The 16,400-nt window shown below is 35.2% G+C and overlaps 1 protein-coding gene across 2 annotated transcripts in view; it reads left to right on the forward strand.

The window, feature by feature from the left end:
* The window catches only part of COL4A5 (collagen type IV alpha 5 chain), a 218,482-nt gene that overhangs the window by 104,785 nt on the left and 97,297 nt on the right, over positions 1 to 16,400 (forward strand). For both annotated transcript variants that reach the window (XM_079911756.1, XM_079911757.1), the window contains exons 4-10: positions 4,440 to 4,484; positions 7,014 to 7,058; positions 7,144 to 7,206; positions 9,520 to 9,573; positions 10,207 to 10,233; positions 13,384 to 13,464; positions 15,203 to 15,265. In XM_079911756.1, the coding sequence (XP_079767882.1) occupies positions 4,440 to 4,484; positions 7,014 to 7,058; positions 7,144 to 7,206; positions 9,520 to 9,573; positions 10,207 to 10,233; positions 13,384 to 13,464; positions 15,203 to 15,265 (378 nt within the window). The remainder of the gene's footprint in view (positions 1 to 4,439; positions 4,485 to 7,013; positions 7,059 to 7,143; positions 7,207 to 9,519; positions 9,574 to 10,206; positions 10,234 to 13,383; positions 13,465 to 15,202; positions 15,266 to 16,400) is intronic.

Genomic DNA, 16,400 nt, shown 5'->3' on the forward strand with positions numbered 1-16,400 from the left:
TCAGCAGCAGTCCATGTAGACTGCTGGCATGGGACATCTCAATGGATTCCAGCTTGGACTAGACTGTCCCACCCCTCAACGTCTCAGAACTGCTTAAGCCCTCCATAGCTTAGGCACAGGCTTGTGAAAATGAGGTGGGAAGTCCAATTAACTGAGGTTAAGTTTCAGCCATCTTAGTGAAATGGGTGCTTTGAAATAGAAATTAAGTTGAACCATAGAAAAATAAAGTTACATTTCTTGTATCTGAGTTTACCTGGGATTTGGGGCTGAGTTTCTTGCACACTATGCTCAGTGAGAGGTGGCAAGTCTAATAAAGATTTAGGTCAGATTAAAAAGAGCTTCCCTGGTGGCGCAGTGGTTGAGAGTCCGCCTGCCGATGCAGGGGACAGGGGTTCGTGCCCCGATCCAGGAAGATCCCACATGCCGCGGAGCGGCTGGGCCCGTGAGCCATGGCCGCTGAGCCTGCGCGTCTGGAGCCTGTGCTCTTCAACGGGAGAGACCACAGCAGTGAGAGGCCCGTTTACCGCAAAAAAATAAATAAATAAATAAATAAATAAAAGCTAACTACATCAGATTTTTTGAAATAGTTTAGCATTAACTGGGACTATTGTACAATAGTATGATAATTTTTAAATGTGTGGTTGTATGCAGTTTAAATTTAGAAAGCAATCCAGTCTTTTGCTGTGATTCCATTTCTATATCCATAAAAGGAGGAGGTTTGACTGCTTTCTAAACTTTGGGGATTTTGAATTAGAAGCACTTTCTGCTTCTATCTTCAGTATGACTTCATGCTCCCCAACATAGCTGAATTTATACTTTTTATGTGATTGGGTATTCGGGCATATGTGTATGTGTTAACATACATACCAAGTCAAAAATTTTGTAGGATTATTCTTTAATCTGTATACTCATATATGAAAGTAAATATATATAAAACAAATATATATAGGAGTGTATATATAAAGATTGCCAAAGGATTTCTTTATTCTTAAAAATAAAATTTAATTGATTTTCAATAGATAATATATTCATTTTCTTCAAAATAAATTAACATAAAAAGGGTATACAATGAAAAAAATCTCCTTTCCACTGTGTCCATTAGCCACTGAGTTCTACATATTCCCAATGGGCATCCACTTATGTTATTTTCTTGTGAATATGCCCAAGAATTTTTTATGAATATGTGTACAGATACAAATATATACATGCACATACATGCATATACACACATGCACACTTTTACCTCCCTTTGTTTATAAAATGGTATCCAACACATTGTTTGACCTTTGTTTTTCACTTGACATACATTGTAGATATCCCATATCAGTATACACGGAACCTCCTCGTTTTTTATAACTGCATTGTATTATATTGTGTGTATAAACCATAACTCATTAAGCCAGTTCCCTATTGATGATCATTTAGGTGGTTTTCAATTTTTTGCTACCACAAACAGTGCTGCTATGATGTACAATTTAAATAGATTTTCTTTCCCCAATAAGGGATTATCTCTAAGATTACTAGAAGTGATTTTGCTGGATCAGAGCATACATGTATTTATATATTTTTGTGGATATCGCCAAATTGCCACCCAAGAAGTTGTATGATTTATCCTTGGTTCAGCAATGTACAAGAAGATCAATTTCCCTGTAGCTTCACCCAATCCTATTATGAAACTTGGATTCTTGCCAATCTGTTAGATGAAAAATGGCCTCTCAATGTACTTTTAGTTTGCACTTCTCTTATTAAAAATAAGATTGAGCATCTTTTCATTTCTGTGAACTGTCTATTTATACCATTTGCCCATTTTTCTACTGGATTGTTGGTGTTTTCATATTTCACCGAGCTATTTATATTTTAGGGAGATTGCCCTTTATCTGTGTCGTGAGTTACAATTATATCCCACCAGTTTGTCATTTGTCTTCGATGGGTGTGTGCATGTGTATGTGTATATTTATGTGTGTGTGTGTGTGTGTGTGTGTGTGTTTTGTTTATCAGAGGTCTTTTGTGGCATTTGGGTTTTGAATATTAAATGCCTTCCCCACTGTAAGAGTATAAAATAATTCTCCCATGTTTTCTTCCAGTATATTAATAGTTTCACTTTTTTCATGTGAATGTTTTATTGATTTCAATTCATCCTGGTATGGTTTGTGATGTAAGTTCCACTTTTTTTTCCAGATGTCCTCACAAGTGTGTCCCAATATAATTTTCCCCACTGATTTGCAATGCCACTTTCATTATATACCAAATTCACATGAATATATGGACCTGTTTCTCAACTTTTCATACTCTTCCAGTGGTCCGGTTATTCAAATATCAGAACCAAACTATTTTAATTATTGACATCTTATGCTATATTTTTATATCTGCCAGTACTAGTGTCCCCTCATTGATCTTTTTTTTTCTTCAGAATTTTTCTCAATGTAACTAAATTGTTGATAATTGACTTTTTTAATGTTGAATCCTATTATCCAGGAACATGGAATGCCTTTCCATTTGTTCCAGTCTTCCTTTTTGAACTTCAGAAGTGTTTTAAAATTTTCTTCTTATGAATCTTATACATTTCTTGCTCAGTTCATTGCTAAATATTTTATCTTTTTCTGCTATTGTAAATTGCACATTTTCTTCCATTATGTTTTCTAACTGGTAGTTGTTGGTATATAAGAAAGCTATTAATTCTTCATATTAATTTTATATACAGTTACCTTACTGAATTATCTTATTGATTATAGTTTTTCATTTAACTATCTTGGGTTTTCCATGCATACAATCGTATTATTTGCAAATAATATGTTTTACCTCATTCTTTCCAATTTTTATACCTCTAATTTCTCTCTCTTATTTAGCCACGTTGGTTAGTATGACCAGTATAGTTTTAAGGCATCCTTGTCTTATTTTCACCTTTAGTGGGAAGACACAAAAAGATTCATTGAACAAACAATTTTCTAGTTTTAAAATAGAATTAGATTTACTTTAATTTCCTTAGAGATGCATCTTTTGTGAAAAGAGTAGATTATTAACCTTGTTTTAAAGCAAGGTGTGGTAGGCAGAATAATGCCCACCCCCTAAAGATGTCCATAACCTAATCCCCAGAACCTGTGAATATGTTAGGTTACACAGGTAAGCAAAATTAAGATTGCAGGCGGAATTAAAGCTGCTAGCTAGTCAGCTGGTTTTAAACTAGGGTAATTATTCTGGATGATCTGGGTGGGCCCAGTATAATCATAAGGGTCCTTTCGATGTTGAAGAGGGAGGCAGAAGAGTCAGTGTCAGAGTGGTGCAATGTTAGAAAGATTCATTCAGCCATCACTGACTTTGAACATAGAAGAGGGCCATGAGCAGAGGGATGCTGGTAGCTCTGGAAGCTGGAAAAAGAAAGTAAATGAATTCTCTCCATAGAATCTCCAGAAAGTGCATAGCTCTGCCACTGAGACCCTTCATACCTCTGACTTCCAGAACTGTAAGATTGTATTATTTTAGGCCACTAAGTTTGTGGTAATTTGTGAGAGGAGCATAAGGAACTAATACATCAGGTAACCTTTTCTTCAAATAAAACTTTTCATGGAAGCCCCAAATAAAACAGATAAAAACAGAGCTTCAGTGATTGAAGGAGGGTGGCATAGGCATAAAGGAACCTCCAGGGGAAATTCTAGGGTTGTAAGTAGAGTAGTTTGAAAGCCACTTGTATAAAGCAAGATGTCCCAGTTTAATAAAAACTATCTAAAGGCTCAGATGGTGGCCTACTAGCTGTATGTTCCACTGAAATTCCTGCCTATTGGAGCAGAATTAGGTTTTCTTTATTCCATTTTTAAAAGAAACTACATAGTAAAACTTAGTGAGGCAAGACTAAATTCTCAGCAATGCGGTTGTAACTAGAAATGGGTAAATAGATTAACGAACATGTGGGCAGCCTCTTTTGCATGGAGTCTATAGCAGAAGCTTGAAAGGAAAGTCTATGGTTTTCTTTTTCTTTCTTAGCTCTGCCAGTAGAAAGTGTCTTATAAAACATAGCAAAGGTTTAAAACAGCAAACTCAAGAACAGCACATGTTTAGGCCCAGAGATGATGCAAGCAGATTGACACAATATAGAAACTGCCCAGATTTTCAGCTCTTATTTTGTTTATGCATAAATGATTTGGGGAATATATATACTACTATTTCATCTTTCTTTTCTTGCATGCTTCATAATTAACTTTACAGGTATAAAGTTTCTTCTACATGTTAACAGTTTTCTTCTCAGTAAATAAAGGCGTTTCTTTTAGCATCTGACTTACCTCAGTGCTTTCAGTCTCAATAATACATGCTTCTTCCTTGGGCATGTAAGTGTCTCACTAACTTTCACAAAGGTTCACAAAAATGTGTCTCAGTTTACAGTCTAAAATTAGTTATTTGAGGGCTATTTTTGAAGGAAAAATAACTAAATATGTTGTATTTTTCAGGGTAGTGATGGAATTCCAGGGCCACCAGGACCAAAAGGGATCAGAGTAAGTGATATTTGCTGTATCAAATGCTTTGTTGGTCAAAATAGAGAAGAAGCAAATGAAGTGTTATGAGGCAACTAGAAAAGACTCATACTGAAATGCAGAAAGAAAACTGAAGTCTTTAAAAAGTTAAATTTAAGAGTTTGTATATGTCTACAATTAGCCTTTCTCTAGTATTTTGATAGTTACCTTTATATATCCAGATGTCTGTTTAAACTAATGAAAGAAGACTTTTGGTTAAGAAATAGAAAGTGTTGAATTACAACAAATTTTCAATTTATTAAAAATATATATCATACAGGTGATTTAAAGCAGAACTTCCCAACCAGTGCGATCATCTCAGTCCTCTGGGTTCAGAGGGCTGATCGATCACATCAGGCTGTGTACCCTCCCCGGTCCTACATACAAATATTATAATTTTATTTGTGTATCTTGAAGAGAACAAGTTTGTGAAGCACTAGTTTAAACCGTTAGGTTAAAGAATAACTATTTTTGGAAGAATACAATATTGCCTCAGTTCTAAGATGTATGATTTTTCAAGTTTTAATGTTCTGGAAATCAGGATGTGTCTCAAAATTGAAGTAGACATTTAGTGTAATTTTTCTGAAAAGCTTTTAGGTTGATATATACTTTTCACTGTGTTTTCGATTTGGGAGGAAACTGTGACGTTTAAAAATAGTACTGACTTTTGGAAAATCATATTTAACTTTTTGAGCCTCAGTTTCTTCATTTGTTAAATTGAAGAGAGTCAAACAACACAATCTCCAAGGTCCCTTTTAGCTCTGAAATTCTGTTGTCATGGATTGGCAAGGTCCCTGAATTTGAATATAAAATATATGGGTGGTGGCTATGTGTTACAAAGACAAACATTCTGATCTTCTGGATCTCCAGAAATTTAGTAGATGTACACATTTTATATAAATATTTAAAACAGTCTGTTTGCTATCTACGTCTTAACAACATGTAGCTTGCCTTACGTGCTGCTTATGACTGGTGTGGGTAGGGCACTGGAAAAGCAAGGAGGAAACTCAAAACTCTTCGTTTATTTTAGCAGACATGTATCTATGTTTTTTTGTAGTAACTGAATATCAGTATACTATTAAAGCTCTTCATAATAATCATATCTCTTAATAGCTATAGCTACCATTAACTATGTTCTAAGCACTGTTGAAACTAAATAGCTTCAAAATAACAATATGCAAATAAAACAACCATTTCAATTTTAATACTAATAATAGAATTCTTAAATGCCACTAATTATTTCTTTGCTGTTCTTCTTTTCCCCTTTGAATTGACTAATTTCAGTCAAAATATCATGTTTTAAAGACACTTGAAGTAATTCTCTTCTCTGTATGGTTACTGTCCACAACTTGCTGTACATTAGGTTCATTGGTCCCAGTTTGCTTTCAAGTTTTAACGATTTCCTTTTTACCGCTTTCTAATTTTTCATTATTTAAAACATTTACATTGTTCTATAAGGCAAGGTATAGTCAGAGATGCTACCTATCCTTCCTTCCATCTCCCTATTCTCTTTCCGCCTTCCCCCAGAGGTAATCATTTTTATTATTTTCTGTTTATCTTTTCATTGTTTAGTATCACTACCCTTGCTATAAAAAGTTAGTGTATTATATACACTACTTACACTTTGTTTCTTTTGCTTACCATTATATCCTGGAGATCACTACATATTTCAATGTACAGAGATTTTGCTCATTCTTTTTAACAGCTGCATAGTTTTATATTATGCGGATGTACCATAATTTATTTAGTCATATCCCTATTTATTTAGTCATGTCCCTATTTAGGTTAGAAACCTAAAGGTTTCTAACCTTTAGCTATAAATATGGTTATATGGCCATTTCTAGACTTTAGCTATAATAATGCTTCAGTCAGTAACCTTGAATTTCATATTTTGTTTCATAATTTCTTGTGTGCCTTTGGGATAGATTCTTAGAAATGAATTTCTTCGAAGAGTACATAAATACATGTGTAATTTTGTTAGGTATTTCCAAATTTCTCTCCATGGTGTTTAAATCCCATTAGCAGTTGTATGAGAGTACCTTTTCCCCATAGCCTCACCTACAGAGAGTTTTGTCAAACTTGTATTTTTGCCAATCCTGACAGGGGAATTTGATTAAAGAATTTTGTGGGTGATCACATTGATGTTCTCAGGGGCAGATATATTTGCCACATACCCATACCCTGCTGAATTCAATATTCATCACAAACCTGGGAGAATCACTTTGTCTTTTAGAAAAGACCTTTCATCCACTAATTTGCCTGCTCCTGCTAAGTGCAATAAAGGCAATGCTCCCTCAAATAGGAGTTTTTTTCTATAGTTTTCTATAAAAGAGATTTTTAAACACATATAGGAGTTTTTTCTATAGTGTTTAAAAGAACGAGTGGTAATAATCAATGAAACACATTTTGTCCATTGCTATTCTAAATGTAATTCTCATAATTCCCTTAGGTAGGATATTATTTTATTGTTACTGATTATTATTTGATTCAAGGAATTTATTTCTTTTATAGGGTCCTCCTGGACTTCCTGGATTTCCAGGGACACCGGGTCTTCCTGTAAGTAGGATTTGGCTTCTTATTTTAAAATTCCTTAAAAAGTAATCTAAGAAATATTATACATGTGTTATATCCCCTTTCAAAGGGAATGCCAGGCCATGATGGGGCCCCAGGACCTCAAGGTATCCCTGGATGCAATGGAACCAAGGTGAGATTTCTTTGACTTAATCTTAAGCAATATGCTTGATAATAATAGACTTAAAAATTTCAAGGAATCCATATGAAGAATGTCAAAGAAGAGATATAGTAGCTTCATGTCTAGGACAGACATAGGATATGTTCTCAGTTAACATTTTCAATATATTGAAACATCAGTAATTCTTGAAGCTTGTGTAATTAGCTGGGATATTGCATTGGGTTGAAGATTATTTACCAAATCCTTTTTTTTGACTTTAGTGTAAAGTAAGATGAGAGTTAAAAAGGAATTAGGATATATATGTTTCAAATATTGTATCGGTTGTTAAGAGTAATACTTGTGAATGTCATTCATTAGCTTTGTCTTTTTTAAACAACTAGGTACAGTTTAAGTTTTCAAATCTTTCATATTCTTAAAACTTCTTTACCTTGCCTAATAACTTCCTTAAGAAAAATCTTAAAAATCTATATGTAATATATCACATCAGTTTTTACCATAAACTATTAGTATGAAACCTGAAACTTCTCCATCAGTGAAAATAATGAATTTAACAAGTGAAAAAATAAAACTTCACATACTACAAACATCGTTTCCTGACCCACTTTTCTTATCTTTAGTCAATCCTAATTCCAACTATTTGGATTTAATATAAAATGAGAGAAAGAAAAAAAAAAGAGGAAAATCTGCTCTTTTTGAATGCTTACATATTATTGTTTCTGCTTCTTCTTCCCTCACTTTTCTCATTTTCCTATAGGTTAATGAAATTTATTATTATTTTCTGTATATCCTTTTGGCATTTCCATTTTGTACATAATATTCAGTGAAACTATTTATGAAATACCCTAGATTTTTCTAACTAATGACATGTGTCATATTTTATATTAGGGCATATATTTAAAATAACTTGAAAAAACTATTTTGCATTATGGGAGGCCACGTTTTGTGATAATCGTTGTAGTATATACTTGAAGGCAATAAAATATTTTTACCTCCAATATTTCTCCAAGTCGTTGTGACCCTTGCCAATAATAATAATAATAATGCCATTATTTATTATTATTATTATCATTTTGATTTTGATTGTGGGTTTGTTTTGTGAGGCTTAGTTCTTCATTTCTGCTTGGGGTGACCTTACAGTGATAGAACCAATGTGGAATTAGTTTGCATGGCACATTGCATGTTAAAGTAGGCTACATTTGTATGCCTATTCTGGTAATTTGTTTGGTTTTTGCCAGCACGCCTTGAGCAACAGACCACTAGCCAGTTTTAATTTTGAAGACCAGATGTATCTACAATGAGTATAGCATGCTATGTGATTAAAGGGATCTTTTTCTTTCTTTTTGTTAAAGCAGCACCTTAGCAGATCTCATGATTAGCTTGTGTTTGAGGCAACAAAGTTTTTGAAAATGGATTTATTATGTATACTTTCAGATTAAATGGTTTCTTATATTTCTAACTACGTAACTAATAGAACGAACCCTAGAGATGGAGCCAGAATACATGGGTTGTTTTGTTTTCTGTCTTCTAAACTCAGTGTACCGGCCACTCCCTTTCTCTCTGGGCCTACTTTGTCCATGTGTAAAAAGTGGTAGAGAGAGGGATATTGGACAGTAACTCAAAGGCACATAGCTGTAATCATTTTACTCTTTTAAGCCTCTGACGAGGATGTTTCTAAGATTACTATGGCATATAGGTATTTGAAAGGAGGTTGCATTGGGGTTCTTCTACAGCAATTTTAGCTTTTGTTTTCTAAACCAAATGTCCATATTAGTACTTTACAAAAGGGAGTGAGAAAAATTGGGTGCCTAGAGAACATAATGACCTGCAATTGCTAGAACTATTGCTATTATTGTCCTTTTGGTGATATTAATGGCGTTCTTTCTTATCATCTTTTCCTCTTTACAAAAATAATTTGAAATAGTTTATGATGAAAGAAAAATGCAATAGGGCAGTTAAAATAAAAATCTATATAATACATGGGCAGGAAATTGGGGCAGATCATTAACTATTAAATGTGATGATGGCCAGGAATCTGTGGTATGATTGTCTCAAAATGGATTTGTCAGAAGAAAATGACTAAGGTAGAAGATTTTTTTCTTTATTTCTGATTGGGATTGATGAGTAGAGATAAAAGTATCTTAGAAGGCTGAATTGATATGGATAGTAGATATTGAAGTAATTGGAAAGTGAAGGCTAATGAATTTTTGGCAATCTGGTATGTTTCAAAATGGCTTTTACAGAAATCTTTTCAATAAGTCATTGTTTGTTGGTATAGCTACGCTTTGTTTTTTGTTCCTCACGCTCTTTATTTTTAACTCCTTCTAGGGAGAACGTGGATTTCCAGGCAGTCCCGGTTTTCCTGGTTTACAGGGTCCTCCAGTAAGTTATAAAATTTGGGATTATAATGAACACAGGAATTAACAGAAGAAGCAGAATTGTAGAAAGTGAGCTCAGTGCATTCATGTGGAACAAAGGAGTACATTTTGAAATACTAAACTAGAAGAGGATTTTTTAATATAAATTTATTTATTTATTTATTTGTTTATTTATTTATGGCTATGTTGGGTCTTCGTTGCTGCACACAGGCTTTCTCTAGTTGTGGCGAGTGGGGGCTACTCTTTGTTGCGGGGCGTGGGCTCAGTAGTTGCGGCTCGCGGGCTCTAGAGCGCAGGCTCAGTAGTTGTGGCGCACGGGCTTAGTTGCTCTGCGGCACGTGGAATCTTTTGGGACCAGGGCTCGAACCCATGTCCCCTGCATTGGCAGGTGGATTCTTAACCACTGTGACACCAGGGAAGCCCAAGAAGAGGATTTTTTATAAAAGAAGTTAGTAATACACAGAGCTCTCTGCTCTGTAAAACTAAAGATTCTGTGGTATTTAATATAAATGTCATCTCTAAGTATCTTAAGATACCTTGTACTCAGAATGATCTTACAGTAGTCTATTCAATTTGTGTTCTTTTGCTTGCTCCCCTCTCATGTATATAAAATAATCCCTTTTCTTTTTAATAATAGGGACCTCCTGGGATCCCAGGTATGAAGGTAAGCATCTCATGTTGGGAAGGTAAACATTTTGAATAAAATATTTAGAAAGCCTGCATCTTCAATCAGATAATGTCTCTGACTTCTGTCTTAAAATGGATGCTTCTAGAAGTTGTGCAGGTGCACATTTACGAGCTCTCCTTAAGTAGTCTCCTTTGTTCTCGTGGCTTTAAGTACCTTTTATGGGCTGATACACTTGCAAATGTGTATATCAGACTCACATTTCTTTTTTGATACCTTCCTCATTACATTTTTAAAATATTTATTTATTTATTTATTTGGCTGCACAGGGTCTTAGTTGTGGCACGCGGGATCTTTGATTTTTAGTTGTGGCATGCGAACTCTTAATTGCGGCATGTGGGATCAAGTTCCCTGACCAGGGATAGAACCCAGGCCCCCTGCATTGGGAGCGCAGAGTCTCAGCCACTGGACCACCACAGTTGACCACCTGCTCCCTCTAGAAATATTCTTTCTCTCTGGCTTCTGAGACGCTACCTTTTCCTGATTTTTCTTATGCATCTCTGTTCATTCTGCAGTCTTCTGTGCAAGCTCATGTTATTCTATCCAGCAGGTATCAGGACACAGTCCTGACCCCGTCTTCTCTTCTATGCCTAGCAATATTATTAATGCTCATGTTATTGATTGCTGTCTAGTTATGGAACACCTACATTTCTTTGTCTAAAACAGAATTTTCTTCTGTGTTAGATGCATGTATTAAACAGCCTCCCTGACATCTCCACTCAGATATCTCCCAGACATTCAAATTAACATGCTCAAAGTTAACCCAGACCCCCAAATGAACCTGTTCCTCCTGTTTTCCCCATCTCTAAAATTTGTATCACTATCATGTACACTTTTGCATGTATCAAAACCTGAGAGTTAGTATTTGCATTTTCTACTTCTTCACACAGCTCCTCATTCCATGCTATCTCTAAATGCTGTTAATTTTGCTTGTAAAATATATCATAGATTCATCCACTTTTATTCATTTCCACTGCCACCACACTAATCATAATGCCTCATCTGGACTAGGTAGTAGCCTCTTAACTAGTTTCTTTTTTTACACACCCTCACCTCCCAGCCTGATTTATTCTGTACAGAGCAGCCAAGAATGATCTTTTAAAAATGTAAATCAATAATTTAATCTCCCTCCTTGTTATGAAGCACAGAACTTTTGGAGAAGCCTTGAATCCCAGAAGAGAGGTTTTTGCTGCCTCCATGGCTCCTAATGCCAGACCTCGCTCTGTTTCTGGTGTGGGACAGCAAGACAGAATATTTGATTTGAATGACGTGTTTGCCAGCAAATAGATTGCGTTTCTATTGCATAATGTCATTTCATACCAAAAGATACAACAGTCCAAAAGCCATAATCCTAAATAATGTTGAGTCAGTATCAGTCAGGATACACTAAGAATATAAGAAGTTTCCGCATAATAAAGGACTCTCACAAAATGAAAAATATTTAATCTCCCTCCTTATAAACCTTCAAGGGCTTTCCACTGCATCTAGGATACAGTTCACATTCTTTTCCATTGCCTGTAAGACCTGCATATTCTGGTCTTTGCCCCATATTCCAGCCGTATCTTAAACCACTTTTCCTTTGGCTCACTGATCACACCTGTCTGCATTAAGTTATTTGAATGTGCCCAAGCTCTCCTCTTTCTGGGTCCTTTGTTCATGCTGCTTACACTGCCTAATGCTCTTCCCCCATCTTCACCTGGCTGACTCCTTATTATCCTTTAGATCTCAGCATGAATGTTAACTTCATAGATTGCCCTTCTTTACTACCCAAACTAATTTCCTCCACTATTTCTTTTTTTAGTTGAAATATATTTGATATATAACATTGTGTAAATTTAAGGTGTACAACATGTTAATTTGATACATTTATATTTTGTAATGTGATCGCCATTGTAACGATAGTTAGCCCCTCCATCACGTCACATAATTATCATTTCTTTTTAGTCCTCCACTGTTTCTTTTTTTTTTAAATTTATTTATTTTTGGCTGTGTTGGGTCTTTGTTGCTGCACGTGGGCTTTCTCTAGTTGCGGTGAGCGGGGGCTACTCTTCACTGGGGTGCATGGGCTTCTTATTGCGGTGGCTTCTCTTGTTGCAGAGCACGGGCTCTAGGCGCACGGGCTTCAGTAGTTGTGGCTCACGGGCTCTAGAGCGCAGGCTCAGTCGTTGTGGTGCACGGACTTAGTTGCTCTGCGGCATGCAGGATCTTCCCGGACCAGAGCTTGAACCCGTGTCCCCTGCATTGGCAGGCAGATTCTTAACTGCTGCGTCACCAGGGAAGCCCTCCACTGTTTCTTTATCATGTACCATGTAGTTTTCCTTTATAGTCCTAAACAGAAAATTTTGTCATCTTATTTGTTTATGCATTATGGTCTGAATTTCCCCAGTATATTATTAGTACAATAAGAACAGAAGTCTTGTTTATCTTCTTCACTATAAAGCATCCAAAGCCTAACATAATTCTTGGCAAATATTTATATTTAATAAATGTTTTTAATGAATGAGTAACTAAAGGTATGACAGGTTCTTAATAAATCGACTGTACTTCAGCGTACTCTGGCCACTTCCTCATTTTCCTTTAAAAGGTAAATTTAAAAAATGTCATGAAGAACCTAGGGGTAAGGCAGGAATAAAGACGCAGACCTCCTAGAGAACGGACTTGAGGTTATGGGGAGGGGGAAGGGTGAGCTGTGACAGGGCGAGAGAGAGTCACGGGCATATACACACTAACAAACATAGTAAGGTAGATAGCTAGTGGGAAGCAGCCGCATGGCACAGGGATATTGGCTCGGTGCTTTGTGACAGCCTGGAGGGGTGGGATAGGGAGGGTGGGGGGAGGGAGACGCAAGAGGGAAGACATATGGGAACATATGTTTATGTATGACTGATTCACTTTGTTATAAAGCAGAAACTAACACACCATTGTAAAGCAATTATACCCCAATAAAGATGTTAAAAAAAAATAAGAAAAAAAAAATAAGGTAAATTTATTCACGTTAATTACTGAGATCGCCTAATCTTTGGGGACACTTCTGTGACAGATTGAATTCTCAGATCACTTTTTTGTGTTCTTGCCAGTTTTCATGTATCATAACTATTACTTACAATTTCCATTGATGATTTCTTTCAGGGAGAACCAGGTAGTATAATTATGTCATCACTGCCAGGGCCAAAGGGTAATCCAGGATTTCCCGGTCCTCCTGGAATACAAGTAAGCATCTGGTGATTTTCTTCTTTGCTATACTGATTAAATCAGACCACAGCATCACTTTTTTATCCTCAGCCTTTAATACTCTCTATTTTAGTTATAGAAATTATCACTTGAGGTTTGATAGATATTGCAGGTACCTTGTACGTGAAAATAAAAGTATTCTGGACCAGGGAGAATTTTAAGAAGCGCTGCTTTGTTCTTTTAACTCTCAGTCCAGTTTCCATGGAAATTTTTGTTTTGGGGTTTCGCAGCAGAAATAGGCTTCTATATTCTTATTCCTATGCTGTGGGGATCAGTAGGGTGGTAGGAGTAAATGGTCTGATTAAAAATAAAAATTGTGGGTTTCCCATTTAAGATATTAGAAGACATAATTTGTAACATTATCAGTTATAGATAACATGAACATATTTTGAAAGCTAAAAGGATAAAATTTATACATAGTGACCATCAAGTATAATTTTCAGAAAAATAGTCATGTCAGCCTACACATAACATACATGGAGACAACAATAACTTTTGCGAATTTATAGATTAGGAAATTAATTTCTTGAGGTTTATTTTTCATGAAGATTGATCCCTTTGCCAAAAATAAAAATCAGTACTTTCTAGTATTTGATCACTAAGATACAATTTCAGGAACTTTTTTCATTAGCCACCTTCTCATTCCATACTTGATATAACCCATCCATATGTTCTTAAGTACTCCCAATCTTTTATCTCTTATAAATTTGTATTATGTTATATTTGAAAATATCAGAATACATGCAAAATATATGTAGGTTATGAAGCATAACAACCACATGAACACTTATGAACCCAACACAGTGTTTAAGAACTAGAACATTACAAATAATTTTGAATCAACCTGTGGTTTCCTTGGCAGCCACATCCTTCTGCATTCTCCCAAGATGTGACTACCATCCTGGGTGTTCCATTGCTTCTTAAAAATAGTTTTATTATATATACATATATCTTTAAACAAGAGTGTTTAGCTTTTGAAATAATACAAAATTTATGTGTAGTTTTCTCCAACTTTTTCTATTTGATATGTTAAGATTCATCCATATTATTGTATGTGGCTGTAGTTCATTCAGTTTCACTTCCGTATACAGTCCTCGTTTGAATATACTAGAATTTGTTTCTCTGATCTCCTATTGTTGGATATTTGGGTTGTTTTGAGATTTTTTTAAATTACAGAATAATCCAGGATTTATACCTAGATATAAAATTACTAGATTTCAGGGCAGTCAAAATTTCAACTCCTTAAGATGCCAAATTGTGTTCCAAAACAGTTATATCATTCCCTTACCTTTTGTCCCAGTTATTCTCACTCCCTTCTTTGTCTTTAATCTCATTTATTTTTATTTTAAAATTAGAGAAGCCACCTTGAATCTAGTAGCCTTTCCCTTCCCATTTCTAGCATAAAAGCCCCACTAAATGCCCATCGTTGTTGCTTTATATTTTAAAACTTCCTTACTATGTGTTTGTCCCACATTTGTTATGTACCACTGTAAAACATACGTTTTCTAATGCACCCATTTTGTTTAGTTGAATTTCTTTATAGTTATTTAATGCTTTTGTTCTTCTACATTTTAAAATTCTGCTTATAACACTTCAGAATTATAGAAATGTACAACAGAATTCTGGCAACTGAAGTTAGAATTTCATCCATTTAGTTCTTTATACAATACAGTGAGACTTTTTTTTCTCATCCTTTTCTTTACTTCCTTTGTAACAGGGCCCAGCTGGTCCCACTGGTATACCAGGGCCAATTGGTCCCCTAGGACCACCAGGTTTGATGGTAAGGTTGCTTCTGTAATTTCATTTCTCCTTTTCTTTTGATTTCTTTCACAAATATTAATATTATTTGTATTACTTGAAAGTATAATGTATTTATAGTGTTCATGATCTATAGTTTTCTTAAATTTTCTTATTTATGGGAGATTTTACAATGTTATGGTGAACAATATGTATGCTAAGTAATAGCTCCATTTTATAGATGGAAAAAATGAAGTACACAAAAGGAAGGATTTAAAATATTTTGTCAGTTCTGGCCATCTTATGAAGTCTTCTAAGGCAGTTCTTTAGTCACTTGATGAAATATGTTTCTTCAAGCTGTGGTTTGCTGTTAAAGAGGTAACCACAAAACAGGTATTCACCAAAAAAATTGGCTCTCATTTCTTAAGGACCTGTAACAAAACAGTAGGATTGGTGAGGGTAGTGAATCACTGTGCAATGGGATAAGGATTGGTATTCTCCAGGAAAGAAGCAAAAACTTATAAAGACCCTGAATGTGCAACCAGTTCTCTTACTTTACTACCTGTATGGTCACTTACATTTTCTACTCTAATAAATTGTAAGTACTTTTACCCCTGAAATACTTAGATTTCATTCAAGTCATGTTTTAGACTTAGAGCTCTGCTGTTGCCCTCTTAAAAGGGCAAGAAAATTGTACTTCAGTCAAAGTAATTTCTCATATGCCACTCTATCGCTCATCTACCATATATTTAAGTGACAGTTTTCATTATACCTTTATAGAGTGTACATTTTTGCTTGTGACAATTGGTCCTCTATTCATGAATGAAGGAAATAACGTTCGATAAATACTAGAAGACCTATCAGAAAAAGATTGTGATTTTGTCTTTTTTATAAATCTTTGGGAGAGGATTAGAAAACCTCTGAGTTTAGTTTGTTTTAGTTGTAGGTGTCTTGCAAAACATGAGATTCTGGACCATGGCACTTTTTCCTAACTCTGTTATTTACAACCTTGGCCTACCCTAGGTGTATTGTTACACCTTGAATTTCGTTAACTCTTGTGACCACATAACAGATTCACTCTGTGCTTCTTAATGTCCCTGCAATTAACCCTGATTCAACAGATGAAGCAAAGTCTTAGAAATGCCACCAAGGTACAATATGTAAATAAATAGGTCAGC

Source organism: Stenella coeruleoalba (genome assembly GCF_951394435.1).
Source record: "Stenella coeruleoalba genome assembly, chromosome: X".
NCBI lineage: Eukaryota > Metazoa > Chordata > Mammalia > Artiodactyla > Delphinidae > Stenella > Stenella coeruleoalba.